This window comes from Danaus plexippus (assembly GCF_018135715.1).
Source record: "Danaus plexippus chromosome 16 unlocalized genomic scaffold, MEX_DaPlex mxdp_23, whole genome shotgun sequence".
NCBI lineage: Eukaryota > Metazoa > Arthropoda > Insecta > Lepidoptera > Nymphalidae > Danaus > Danaus plexippus.
In genome coordinates this window covers 2,153,061-2,168,425 of record NW_026869851.1, presented here as the reverse complement: position 1 = coordinate 2,168,425, position 15,365 = coordinate 2,153,061, and the positions used below count along the sequence as shown (strand labels likewise).

General features: G+C 31.0%; 2 protein-coding genes across 3 annotated transcripts in view; one reads left to right on the top strand and one right to left on the bottom strand.

Annotated features, from left to right (window-relative positions):
- Positions 1-10,532, bottom strand: part of LOC116772214 (heterogeneous nuclear ribonucleoprotein K) — a 24,150-nt gene extending 13,618 nt beyond the window's left edge. The window contains exon 1 of the mRNA XM_032664323.2: positions 10,393-10,532. The gene's annotated coding sequence lies outside the window, so the exon portion shown is untranslated. The remainder of the gene's footprint in view (positions 1-10,392) is intronic.
- LOC116772217 (store-operated calcium entry regulator STIMATE-like) lies at positions 10,506-15,365 on the top strand. Of its 2 annotated transcripts, XM_032664328.2 has the most exons (8): positions 10,506-10,597; positions 11,100-11,159; positions 11,611-11,743; positions 11,955-12,099; positions 12,339-12,460; positions 12,826-13,025; positions 13,235-13,309; positions 13,383-15,365. In XM_032664328.2, the coding sequence occupies exons 3-8, from the start codon at positions 11,620-11,622 to the stop codon at positions 13,470-13,472; spliced, it is 756 nt and encodes a 251-aa protein (XP_032520219.2). In that variant the 5' UTR covers positions 10,506-10,597; positions 11,100-11,159; positions 11,611-11,619; the 3' UTR covers positions 13,473-15,365. The 2 variants fall into 2 exon arrangements, with proteins under 2 accessions (XP_032520219.2, XP_061384212.1); XM_061528228.1 differs by lacking the exon at positions 11,100-11,159 and having other exon boundaries at positions 10,507-10,597.

The window sequence follows — 15,365 nt, the reverse complement described above, 5'->3', positions numbered from 1 at the left end:
GAGCAAATAACATTCTCAAGTATATAATTCTTATAATGAATTATTGAAAATATTCTTTAATTAAATTTAATTAAAGAATATTTTCAATAATTCATTAATTAATTATAGCCGTGTATATTATATTCATTAATTAATTAATTATAGCCGTGTTTTTGATGTAACGATAGTTTTATAAAGTTACAGCTCTTATTGCAACTATTCCTATTATTACAGTTTAAATTGATTATTTACCTGAGAAATTAAAATCTCCTTATGTATTATACGTATAACAAATACTTTCAAAACTATTATAAATATGGAGAAGAAAATATTAAATTTTTTTTTGTATGTACATATACGAGTAGGTAGTAGATAGTAATGGATTTTGGCCATAACATCACGAGATCGTTTAAACCTATCCTTAAGTCAGCTTTACGGTACACGGTCTGGTTCCTGCATAATACTAAAGCTAGTACTATACAAATACTTCGATGAACGCAAATCAACTTCAACACCATTAGGCATGGGTGACAAAAATATATATATAATTCATCAAAGCCGGCACATTCGTACGTGATTGCCACTTGACACAAGGCAATCGCGGTTATTTCACGCTCGGAGACTCTCAGCCGAGGCACCGCCTCGCTTCAGGATTGGATAATGCTCAACGAGACGTGAAAATATTACAGGTTCACTTACAACACATTCAGGATATTAGATACAAAGTCACTCACAGAACAATATCTGCTTGATACAACAACCTAATATTTGGATATATGAAAAAAAAAATATTATTACACTTTAATAAATTTCTAAATATTTCTATGTTTGAATGATATATGTAAAACTTTATATTATTCAGAAATCATGAAAGACCGTTCTATATACTATTTGCATCATGATTGAGGGTGCGTCGAAAAATATTAAATCACGTCAGTTTGAAACGAAGCCGTTAAAAGACAGTGAGAGTATTAAATGTACAGAAAATTTTCTTATAATAAAACCCTAATCCCTCATATTATACATGCATATTTTTTTAGGTCTGTATGAACGTATGAGTGTTAGGCTTTTTCAAACAAAAAAAATAATTAAACGATGATAAATTAAATGCTATAATTAATACCGACATTCATTGTTGTTGCAAAAAGTATCAAGGCATAACTGTTGTATTATGTATTAAGACACGTGACACAGGCTACAGATTTCACTGACAATTGGTTTAACACGCTATAAAATTTATCTCTGAGCCTGGTTCCGTAATCCGTTCGGACGAAGTTATAGCCATAGACTAGTGATGATATTATATCGATAAATCCCGAAATGTACAATTAATTGTACTAAACACAATCATTCCCCCGTGACTGTAACAGTGGCAGTTATGTATCAAGTTTCCTCGTGGGTCTGTACATCATAAATATTTGATGTCAATATCGATCATGCCTTCACCAAGCCGCTGGGTCGACGGCCGGCAACAGTCCAACATCGCCATGATGTGTACCAGTTATTAAATTATTTTAAAGCATTATCAGATATTTATTTGATATAACGTTTGAGGCTTTATTTTTATTTTTTTACAAAATTATATAATTATATCACGAGCGCTTGATCGTAATCATTTACGACAATGATTATTTTATTTCATTCATTCATATTTTCATCTCTATTGATCGATTTAAACTCATCTGTTGTTACCGATACTTAGGCCTCAACTAAAACCAAAATTAATAATTTTGGTTCTTCCAATAAAGCTCTGTATTTATATACTCTATGGAATAGAAAAATAAATTGGTAACCGCAATAATAAGCAGCCAGTTCAAAAATATTACTCTTCCTATCACATACATCACATTCTTCATGACAAAATTCTATTGTGTCGATAAAGATAATATCATATGAAAAAAAAAAATACGAAGAAGGTTCTATATTATAAATTTTCCGTACGCAACAATGTTTGACTCCTATTATATATATAAAAAAAAATACAATTTATTACATACTATCAGTGTACCTAATGTGTTTTCTATTTGCCAAAGTACAGAGCAGACCGATAAATCATGTTACAAACAATATTCTAAATACGTGTCTCGTGTCTACTTAGCGTTCAAATTGCTCTCGTATACTTACCGAGAACTGTATACTAAACATTACTAACAAATAAATTTAAAACGCATAGTATTTATGTTGCTGTTAAATCACAAACAGCAAACAAGTTTATATTTATAAAGTTTTTAAGGAATGGATGGATGGTTATGGTGATGGGTGGATGGATGGATGGATGAATGTTAATAGCACTCATAATCTATATAAGCTGAACGGATATTTGAAGCTATAATCACCGAGCTTATTTTAAATTAATTGAAATGACAGCAGCACAATCTTTGCCCTTTCCTTTTTCCCACCCTTTTCCCAACCTTTCCTCTCTCTCTTCCCCAAATAAGGATGGTAACGCATCGTCTAAATTATTTTGTGGATGTCCATGGGCGATGGTACTACCTCCATCAGGCAGGCCGTCTGCTCGTTTTCCCCCCTTTATCATAAAAAAATAACATATGGAACTAATGTAATCAGGGTTGACACTTATCCACAACTATTGTACGCAAATAGTAAAATGCGTACACATATAAATATATTAATTTATAATGAAGTCTTATATTTCTAAGTACATCACAAGATAATCTTTCTTGAAACAAGAAGGTAACAAAATTTTAATCTTAAAGCAATGTAATTATCGACGTAACTTTTATAAGTCGAGACAGAAAAAAAAATCTTCTAATACTTTAATATTGTACTACTTAATGGATTTCAAAATCATGAATAATTTTTTTTTTGAGGTTAATTATATTATATAATGAGGGTGGTAAAAAAAATAACTAAGTTATATAAATCACCAAGTATTAAAAATATTAACGTGTACCGCCTGATATTGATTTTCGTGTACTGAAAACTGTATATATTTCTTGTGTTAATTAAAATACCACAAGAATTACTATTGTTTCGTATAACAGATGACTTCATTATGTGGTTTTTGGAAATAGAACAGATTTCATGCCTTTTCGAATTACGGACATACTTAACTTAGTCTTAATAATATATATATATATATATATATATATATATAAAAGAACGTGATGTCACACTATTTATTACTCAAGAACGGCTGTACGGTATTGACTGTAAATTCGTAGGGAGGTAGCTAACAATCAGGAGACAGACGTAGATGGACATCATACGAGTGACATAAAATGTCAAAGAGAACCAAAATACTTTCATCTCGTGTACCCGTGATCACGGTTGCTGGAAAGGAACCGAAACCTCGGGATCATGTAGTTAGAAAAATAGTAAAAAAAGCCGCATAGTATCTGAAAACCTTAGTTTAATTTAAACGAGTACACGCGAAAATCTTCGATATCATTAAGAAGAATATAAGTCACTAGAAAACTTGTCATAACAAAGAAAATTCTGGGACTCACTGAGTCTATTTCCAAAATACACACGGACATAGTCGTGGGCAAAAACCAGTTTTCCAATAAACTTCCAAGATGTATAAGATCACAGGTAGCCAAGGAACGTATGAAAAAAAATGCATCGTAACAAAAGATTCCATTTCTCTTGGCCAAGGTATAAGATGTTTACAAAAACCAACATTGATACATCTAGTTTCTACCAAAACGACGGTAACAGTTTTATTTGTTCCCCTTATCGAGTATAAACCTTCCCAGCTTGAGAGTTTTGACTATAGTAACATCATTATCAATATGTCTAAGGACATTCTGTTTTATTAATCACGCCATCAAGAAGGTATTCCGTAGTTGTCACCTAAAGAGATATTCGTTCAGTATGCTAAATATATTCTTCTAGTTCTAGAAAATTATCTCGTTAGGAAAATATTTCATAAAATCAACAGAAACTGGCCACTGGTAACAAAGATATATATAATTATATATAAAACAAGTCTACATATATAGTATAGTGTGTTACCACAATACATATAGTAATCAATGTTTCAGCCTTTTAAGTTTAAATAACCTAGGACAGCAGCCCCATCTGCCAGGCTGATTTGGGAATCTAAACCATCAAGAGAATCAACAAAATGCACACAAAAAAAATCATTCAAATCAGTTCAGCCGTTCAGTGGGGAGTTCAGTGACACACACACATACTGTAGAATTATATGTACATATAACGATATACAATGAACTCTGATAAACTTTTAATTGCGGTTATATGCATGAGAGGTCAGAAAAGCTTTTTCATGGAACTTACAGAATATGATCAAAAAAATATATTGGGATAATTCTTTTCATTTCTACAGACGATGATTGGAATGAACTTTTACTTTTGAGAATCCAAACATATGTTAATAAAAGGAAAGGAAAAAATTAAAACTGTAATGAAAAAAAATAATAAAAAATGTGTGAAACGATTTCAAATTGTAATGAATTTAACAATCGTATCATATATTTTCTAATAATAAATATGTATTATGATAAAAGCTAGTGTCCGATTAGGGTAAAACCTCTATTATCAGCACTGAAGACGCACTGCCCCCATTTCCCAGCAGCCTAATCATACCTGATTAAGGATGTTGTCAGGGAAGAAATGTCGCAAGGGGTGCTAAGAATTAGGCAGGTTACCACAAACAACTGAACTGGGTGACGTATAATGGACGAACTCTGTGGCACGAAGAGTATATACTACTCATAGGGGACCCGATAACTTTCGGAATTAACCACATGTTAGATGAAGAGAGGTCCGAAGAGCCGGAGAAGATACGCTAACACTGCAACCCGGCCACCTGTTCTTCTATAAAGATGGAGATGATCTTTCCCGAGGCGGAGTAGGTTTCCTAATAATAAGGCCCTCTTTGTTAACGTTGTAGGAGTCTCCAGCGTAGCATATCTTCTGATTAAATTATTAAAAAGATTGAAGATAATTCAAGTTTATGCACCCACGTCGACATACGCAGGAAATAGAACGTATGTAAGAAGTCATAACTAAAGCTCACTTCATACATTCACGTATTGAATCATGAATGGGCACTCATGGCTTTGGAGCTTAAAATCATAAGGGCCAAATGTTCGTCAACTTTCTCGAAAAGGAGGGGCAGTTCTTGAAGAACACAGTTTGTCAGAAAAAGCCCCAATGAAATTGGATTTGGCAAGATAGTCTTTATCATAACGAACAAAAAGCATATATTCAGAATGTCTCGGTGATCAATAGGTTTAACAACGGAAGCAATCACGGACTTGTCTCAGGTACTCGAAACATCGAATACAAGCTAAGATGGAGCCGACTGGTGAATTCTACTCTCCGACCAAGGCAATACCAAGCTGTGATTTGGATTGAGCATTTCCAACTCGAGCTCAAAAACCAATACGATGCCCTGAAAACGACTCTGGATATTGATGAGGACCTTGACAAGGTAGTTAGCATAATCAGGGAATTGGCCAATCGATTTTGTAAGAAAAAGAGTGCAGGCCTTGTGTCAAAACTCTCAGAGGAGACATAACATTTAAATGCAAAAATCTCTTTCCCACTTTTTCCTCTTTTCCCTAATCGAGGGTGGCAAAACATCCGCAAATCTATGTTGCGGATATCCATGGGCGAGGATACTACCTCCATCAGGTAGGCCGTCAGCTCGGTTGCCCCCTTTAGCATAAAATAAAAGACGTGAGGCAACTGCAGTATCGGATCAGATGGAGCTCCTCGAGCTTGTAAGCTTGTATTGTTGAGGCATTACAGGTAATTAAAGGCCCAAAACATTCCTGCTAAAGCTTGATAACAACTATCTCACACGACTAAAAACCGAGGATAGATCCGTGCTCCGTGCTCCGAAGCGATCCGTTAAAGCCTGAGTACGCGTCTCAAATCTCACAACCCAGGATTAGGTAATATAAGAATTCAGCTGGGCTGGACATAATTCAGAAAGCCTTATCAGGTCTTCTCGACGCCCATACTAAAAAATCTGAAAATGAAATTTTTCACCACTGCGTCCTGCCTGTACTAACCTACGGTGCCGAAATGTAAACGCTAACGATGAGTCTAATCCATAAGCTACATGGAACAAGCTATGCTTGGAGTCGCGTTGGCTAACCGTTTTCCCAGAGAAACCGTCCACCAACGAACCAAAATAATTAACGTAGCTCTCCGGGCTTGGAAGCTAAAGTGCCAGTGGGCTGGACAAGTATATCGCAGAACCGATAACCGCTGGAGTAATCGTGTTCTGTAGTTGAGACCGCGTATCGGCAAACGTAGCGTGGAACGCCCCCCGGCCAGATGAAGCGTAGGTATGCGTAAAGTGACTGGCACAAAGTGAATGCGTGTTGTAGAAAATCGGACTAAATGGCGCGCTATGAGAGAGGCCCATGTTCAGTAGTGGACTGCGGGAGGCTGATGATGATGATAAAGACGAATAAAAGCTAAGCAATTTCGATACAGAGTTTATTTCCATATGAACTTATCTTGTAAAATAAATATGTGACGCAGGGAATTTTATCTATCGAAAATGGACATTATTGAACAATTACTGGTTTGATGTCTTTGGATGTATAAATTCTTATAGTAATCAAATCCCAACAAAATACTATTGTTAATACTGAATATTGAATGAAAAATAAGAACTAAATTGTACAAACAACAAGAAAATACATATAACGAAACTATATATATTTTAATAAAATATGAGATGACTTAGCAGCTTAAAACCTTCCAGGCTTTTATTTTTATCCCAACCTTCTGTTCGTGAGTGTCAACTTATCTGAAATATTTAGTTTTACTAAAGAAACACGTCCGATATACTGACATAACGTCAAAATATCAGACATTTAAATTCAATTAAAATTATATATATCCTAAATTCGGTAAATAAAAAAAAAAACATATTTTTGATTCTTTTTCTTCATTAAACGCGTCCATTTTAGTTACTTTAGAACATATATATATATATATAATATATATATATATGTTCATCAAAATAAATAGCGTGAATCTATAAATTATGAGGTGACAATTACAGACTTGTCATAAACTGGCGACATCAAAAGGATGCTCGGATATCTGAAATGGATCCTCATTTTATTATAATTAAAAAAAAAATACTGGCTTTTACGTATTTTATCATAAAATTTAACGCTTCTTTTTTTGGCTGACCTTAAAAAGCGAATGGTAATTTAAAATTGGAACTAAAAAAATTACAGCATTTCTGTACTTGATGTACTTGTGCCCGTACTCGATTACCGAAATTGCTATAAAAATCGCTTTCGGTTTAGATTTCATGATAGTATGAAGGGTACATCAAAGTTCGTGATGATTTTATTATATTATAAGTCAATCGTTAGATATGCGACAGTACAGCCCCGGATTAATAAGCGTATTATTAGAAAAAAACTATATAATTATCTCCATAGCGCATAGGAATAAAAATAATAAAAGAAACTAGTATTAATTTAGGGTGAAATGACCATTGGCAAGTAAGTTTTGTTTTTTGCATCTAATACGAAAAATTTATACGTACATATATGTATATATGCTGTCTTTATTTTTGATACTGTATTATATTTTAAAATATTGCAAACGACGAACACGCCCACTCGTCAGTCGTTTGTCGTGCATACATAAACAAAGGGAATTTACAATGATGCATTCAATCGGACAACGAGGTCGTCCTCATGACTTATTAAGACGCGGTGGTTAGCTGGTAAAAATAACCATCGACAGTACCATCGAGCCATCGTATCGTGATGGTAATTGCTAATGATGGTAGGCGTGCCGCACGCTACCGCCGCTAGCCGGGTTGGAGACATCTTCTATTCGACTCTCTCTAGTAATTTTCCCGTCCTTGTATATTTAACCGGCGGTCGTCTGTGGCGCTCTCATGCATATGTCATGAGTGGTTGCCAGGCGACCGTTTGTTGACGGTCTAGCCGCGGGAACACGACAACTGGCCGGCGAGCCACCACCACCACCACCAATAATTATTACACCACATTCGATACCCACCATCGACGGCCCGTCCCTCCGCGGGCCGGACGGTGGGATGAGGTGACAATTAGATTTAAATTTTTCTTCAATATCCACACGTAATGACCGTGTAGCGTATAACATGCATCATGAAATTAAATGGCAGGCCGTTAAGGCAACCACGACTCTAATGTACTCACGCGAACGAGGCATCGTTATATTGTAAAGGGGAATGAGAAAAAATATATTATAAAGACATTCATAGCAAAATATAAATAAAATATTCATATCAATCCGCCAAATCGAATTCAACCAAATTTTTTTCCACTTTTATAATGTAGCTTTTTAGCAATTGTCAGGAAACTTATCAGTCACATTTAATTTAACATATCCAAAAAAAAAAAATATCCAATATTTTACCATTAACTAATACATATTCCCTATAATTATCACAGCCAACATATTTTGTAAATGGAACACTAAAAGCAATGGACTAAAGATTATCTGTATGTTAAATAGTAAATATATCATAAAAATTTATATTTGTATTAAGTATTGTTTAATTTAAATTTTTCTTAAGGTCTTCATTAAATAAATTACTTGACCCTAAATTAACAAAGCTTAGATAGTAATACATTCTGTTCTAACATTTTTTTTGTGTGTTTTGCAGCATTTGGACAATCATATTATTTGCACATTGCTTTATTTAATTATCCTTAAATAAACCTCAACAAGTTTATGCAATAGCAAGATCTATAATCGGATAAATAAAAAATATATTTTGTGGAATAGACTGTTGTATCCTTATAAAAAAAATATTTAAAAATGATTATTATGAAAAAAATTAAAATAACTCATGCATCTGGCGGTTTTAAATCAAGTGTAACTTTTAACAAATCTCAAGTTTATAATTCTCAAAAATAACAGAATTTTTAATTAAAAAGAATATAATATATTGTTATGTTAATATGAGCATTTTGACTAAAAACTAGCAAATATTATCTGAAACAAAATTGTATGCATCTCTTGTTATTGTGTTAGGGCGAGTATTGTTCACTTCAAGCAACAATGTGTATGACTTATTTATAATTAAAAGCTAAATTATATACTTATCTTCTTTAATTTTTATATAAATATAAATACTATTTAATGCTTAATATAAACGAATGGGAAAATTTCCGTAATATAAAATAACTAAATGATTCACAAATATGAATTAATAAAACCAATGACTGCTCCATAAAATTGAAATAAAAAAAAATAACATTAATAATGTTTTATGTGGCAATAATAATTTTTAATCTATGCCAATTAAAATTAATTTAATTATGACAATAAGGACATATCCTAATGCATAGGGGAATATGTGTTAGAATTGGTTTCAAATAAAATATACATGTAAGTATAAATTAAATTTCATCTAAGGTGTAGCCATAAAGCAATGTCCTTAAAGAGTCTCGAGAAGAATTGTTAATGAAATTACTGTAGCAGAACCTAAAGTTAAAAACGGTATTCTCATTTCTGGCAAAATACCAAATAAAACTTAACGCATTACTTTAAGTCTTGCAAAATTAAATGTCACTTTTAAAGTTTACTAACAATTTGTAGTTATAATTTATTACAGTGCAATAAATACTTTTTGATTCATAACTAAAGTTTAAATGACTTCCAGGTTACAATTGTTACCTATGTTTATTAAAATTATGTATCATTATATGATGGTTCGCTTTGAGTTTTTTATTTTAATATAATTATTAAATTTTGATGCTTCTTAGTAACAAAAATTCATATTGATTTCTCAAAAGCAACAAAGGTTTAACAATTGGCTTAAAATCAAATACTAAAGATAAGGTTCTTCAAAGTTTTACATTGTTATATGAAAAATATGATTATTTTTCACAATTAAAGCAATATAAAAATTTTATCAATAAGACTTAATAAAATATGTTACTTTGACCTATTAAAAATATGTGTACTCATTCAATTATAGATCAATAAACCATTAAATAATCTTCAGAATGGTCTATAAAATTAGCCTTATATCAGACTTTTCAATAACATATTTACACATGTAAAATTATTGTTCGAGAATAAAAATAAATTCACGATAATGTTTTACCTATAAAAATAGCAACCAAAGTCGTACCAGAAATAATTAGTAATTATACGATAGCATTTTATGTGAATGCTTTTCCGTTTAATCGTAAAACGACCCTAAAACATTATATGTACATGTTGAAAAAATTGTTTCTGCAGTTATAATACATAACCAAAAAATATTATATTCGTGTATCCACTCAAATTTGTTTAATATAAAACTTTGGGATAAATGCGACCAAAAACTTTATAAACATTGAAAATTATTGATTACAAATAGAGTTCAAAAATAATCGATAAATGACGTGAGTTTTAACAATTAGTAATGCAAAACATAAAAGATATGTTAGTACTTACCGATACAAGCGTATTTTTCGTCCAGGTTATCAATATGTTTCAATTAATTTATGTCTTATATATTTTTCCTTCTCACAGATTGTTTTATTGAACAAATAAAACCAAAAATACATAAAACAATAAAAAATGGCGGGCAATATCAGCATGAGTAAAGCAGTTTGTTTTTTTAATGTTGCCACTTACGGCTATACAAACATATATGGATGTAAGTAAATTTGGATATACATATATATGGTCAATAAAAAGGAACATACATAACTATATTACAGTATTCATGTGAAATTGAAATCGAATAACTGTTATTCCTCTAAATATTTGTTTCTTCATGTACATACATGTGTATCAAATGCATAAAGAATATAAACATTTTTAAATTGTTACTAAGAGACGTAAAATTTATGTATAACAATTTAAATAACACGACTTACAATTTGAATCATAAATTTCTTGATGTATTTAAATATTAAAATAGTTTTATTTGTTTATAGAATTTATAAGGATTTTTATATGAAATATTATAATAATTAAGAGTAATTGTTAAAGCATAATTTTAAAATATACATATTTTAGCGTTAGCTAGCTTGTGTTAACAAGCATGATCTTTATTTACTAGAATAATATGATTATAAAATAAAAAAATGCATTAAAATAAAATTATTTTTATAATTTATGAAGTAGTTTTTAATATACTCAATATTTTATTTTAGTTCAGAGATTCAGGAATTTCATATTAAGTGAAGATAACACTGTCACCTACCGCTTTATAGGTAATCCGCAACCCACCAATGTAATTATACCTAGTTATTGCTTTGTCGGCATGGAAATATGTCATTACAAAATATTGTTTATTTATAACTATACTTCATATGCATGCCTTATTCTTATTTTCAATAACATTTTCTTTATTGACTAATGAGATAAAAAATTTAAGAAATTATAACACACTTGATCAACGTATCCAAAGCCTAAAATTTACCTATGTGTCAACTGCCCTTGTGTCAGGTTATTACATGTCAATCCAATCTTACACAATTGTCAACAAATTGCGATTTTCGAATGTGTTTTTAATTGAATATACATTATTTTTGAGAATTCTTTCTACTGTAGTTTTGCTACTAAACTAGACATGGATGATTTTGTTTAATTATCGGCTTATTAATGAAATCGCAAGTTGTTGATAAGAATTATTAACTCATGTGGTGACCGTGAAATTTATAGCTATGAAAAATGAATAATAGCTCCGATTATATTTACTGGTCTGAACTTCATTGCTCAAAAGATGCACTCACAGATACATATGGGTGGTTCATGCAATTTCTACTGGCTGTTTTAGCGTTTACATGTCTCATAGGTAAGTTTCTCTGTCGTTGTTATTTATATTGCTATAATATTTAGTTTTATTATTATATCGCAAATATCAATTTTGGCCACTTGAATATTGTAGGTCACCTTAAAATATTAAAAATTTGTATATTCTATGATGTCTAACACTGTAATCTAATTAAGCTTTCCAACTTACAATATGATAATTTACTTGTTCTTAATATTCAGTAATGTTATAGGTAAAAGGTTTTGTGAGCCGCGATATGCTAGAAGACCTTGGTTGATTTGGTTTTATGATACATCAAAACAGGGGCTCGGTGCCCTTATCATTCATGCTGCCAATGTCTGGCTCTCGCCGCATCTAACTGGTAATCCATGTACTTGGTAAGACAAAGTTATAAATGTACCCTAAAACTCAATTACATAAAAAAAATATGTAAAAATGAATGGTTAACTCAACACTTCGTCAAGACAAAGAAATCTATATTGTGAGATGTTTTTAATACTGGATGGTTAGCTCTTAAACTGTCAATCACTTGATAAATCAAAATATATGCTATAGATACTGTTATGTGTTTTTGTAGTTGATTTTGATCATATTTTACACTCGGATGTCTTTTTAGGTATATCGTCAATTTTATGTTAGATTCAACACTCGGTTTATTGATAATTTGGGCGGGTATCAGGCTAGCACAGTACTGTGCGAGGATTTATGACATACCACTCATTAACTTTGGAGAGTATGGTAAGTATAAAATACATTAATATAATATGTTGATGTATGTGTATTTATAAAGAGAAAAATCGAGGACATTTGAGATAAAATTCTAAATGCTTAACATTTAAGATATATTTTACAACAACAAACTTTATACAGCTGATATTGACTAAGTTGACTGATCAATTAAATTTTTCAAATAATATTAAAAAAATTTAAAATTCTGCTTTAATTTTGCTACCAAAACTATAGTACAATATGACAAAAGAAAATTTATACTTGTTGCGTAATATATATATTTGTAGACCAAAAGTTTCATTAAGATTATGACAACAGATCTCGAGGCTATATTTTTAATATTGCCACACCATAAAACAATGATTTCAAACCAGGGAAACCTCCAATGTGCTCAGCGTGGATATGCCAGTGTATTCTATATGCTGCTCTGGCAACATTTGCTAAGTCAGTACTGGCTTTGGTATTGCGACTCCCTCCAGTTGTTGCAGTTTTATCAACATTGAGACTATCACCAGTTTCTGACCCAAGATTGGAGCTGGCTGTTGTCATGCTCATTATACCATTCTTTGTTAATGTAAGTTTATATATTCCTGCCAACTACAAACACTTTTTTTTTATAAAATTTATTATTTGAAAATGGAACACATTTAAATAAACCCACGTAAACTTTGTTATGAAAATATTCTGTACTAAAAAAAAGTACATAATTATAAAATAGTATATAGTTTCCAAGTAAAATTTGGTCTTGCAAAAATTATAAAATATAAATGTATATTTTAACAGATTCTAATATTTTGGGTGACCGACAACTTCCTCATGTATCGACCGAGGGGAGTCAGCAGTAAAATAAAGACTAAGGTAATTAATTTCCAGCCCTTGTTTTCTCTGATTTAATAAATTTCCATCAACTATGTTCAATGTTGATTTTTAGGTTAGATATCAGTCAATAAAGAAGGACAAGTCAGGATCCGAAGATGACGAACAGTCTGCCGATGAAAGATTACTTGGTGCGAGCGTATGACCCTACCCTCAGCCCGTTATGCGGGCTTAGATCTACTGTCTTGTCTTTGTCCTAGCTCTTTGCTCATAATTTATACGACTTTAATATATATAAATTCATATAAATATATATGTGTAGTTAAATTTTTTATATCTGATTTGATTTATACAAAATTGAAACCGCTTTTTATATATTTTTGGAACGTCTATAGCATATTATACATAGATAGTTATCGGCAATTAATAATGAGATGCTATTTAGTCACTTTAGTTTGTAACGTCAGGAGTCTCAATGTGTTCTCGAACTTAACATATCTAAGACATATATTTACTCACAGGATTTTTTTATGTAAATCTTTATTCAAATGTAAACGCGATAAATTAATTCAGTTTATTAGAATCTAAATCAGAAATAGATAATTAAAAAAAAAAATGAATCGTCCATTTAGAAATAGGATAAACATTTTAAATATGGAATTGGAATGTTATTTTATGACAAATCAATGGACAAAGGCAATGCAGTGTCGTTGTCATTATTTCTAATATTAGATATCAAAATGTAAAATTATTATGTATCATAAGTCATAATATAATATAATTGTATTTTTAACAGACACATTTCTATGGATATATCTTTGTTTGTATTCAATCATTATCATACTCTTCCTGTACTGCATGTATGAAAGCTTTAAACGGATCTGTTCCATTGAGTCCTATAATATTTAATATACTCTGTGGAGCCATTCACCTTTCGTCTTCTATAATCTGTTTCCATTAATGTTAGGGTGTACAAAATATGCCATTGCTTATAGTGTATCGGATGTATAAAAAAATATTTTTATATGTTTAATTTTTTTATATTAAATTTATTGGATGTTCCTAATATGAGAAGTACTTAGATTCCTTGGTGCCATTCGTATTGACGTTTACTGACATCGAATTAAGACTGAGAGGTCGTGTTTTAATGTTGCACTCTCTTATTGTTAATAATTTTATTCTTATTTGTTATGACGACGAATTAAATTGGACATTCCATTGATGTTTACTGTATCATATTACGTGCTTGTTAACGTTGTATATATTCTTTACCTCGTATGAAGGAGCCATTTAAATATACGTTCTTGTGTGTTGAGAACGCTCAAATAAAGACAGTCCTTGAATTAAATCGTTTTGAGTGAAGCCATACGAGTTTATGTAATGATACTGCAAAGGTTACTATAGGTTCGATTCGGTTCATAACATTCCTCTTCTAGTTTTCATTAATTTCTGTGAACATTTAGTAACGAGATATCCCCTCGTTTGCGGCCGTGGCCTCATTCATATAAAATAAAAAAAAAAATGTTCCCGTTTTCGCGGCTCCATATTCCTTTATTGATTAGGTTTATTTTTGTTTATTATCTACATTTTCATATGAGTGATAAAATCATTGAACGATACCGCATTTATCTTTTAAAATGACGTCATAATATGAAAAGTAATTTTATTATTATTCTATGGAAATATTTTAAAGAGAATGTTCGCATTTATCTTGTTTTTATAGAATTAGGACTGTCTTATATATAAATAAAATTGTCTATATATTAATATATACATCATATACAAAGAATGCTTGCGTAATACGGATCTCCCCAGTGCCTACACAGATTAATATGTAATAAGTTTATTTAAATATAAATAAATATAAGACGAAAAAGATCGTGATTTTAAGAGTTGGTATTTAGAAATCATTTTAGGACTTAATTTTTTTTATTTAATTTTTCTTTATAAATATATTTAGTACGTATGATATTTTTATAATGTAACTATTATGTAAATATTCACGAAAAATCCTTGTTTCAACCCTGGTGTATATATGGACTATGTAAGAAATCTATTGTCGGGTTTTTGTTTGTGCAAATATAATATCGAAGGAGTT

Coding starts and splice junctions, on each gene's coding strand:
- LOC116772217 (XM_032664328.2), top strand. CDS start 11,620: ATGAATAATAGCTCCGATTATATTTACTGGTCTGAACTTCATTGCTCA. Junction 12,100..12,338: donor ACTGGTAATCCATGTACTTG/GTAAGACAAAGT, acceptor ATGTCTTTTTAG/GTATATCGTCAATTTTATGT. Junction 13,310..13,382: donor GCAGTAAAATAAAGACTAAG/GTAATTAATTTC, acceptor GTTGATTTTTAG/GTTAGATATCAGTCAATAAA.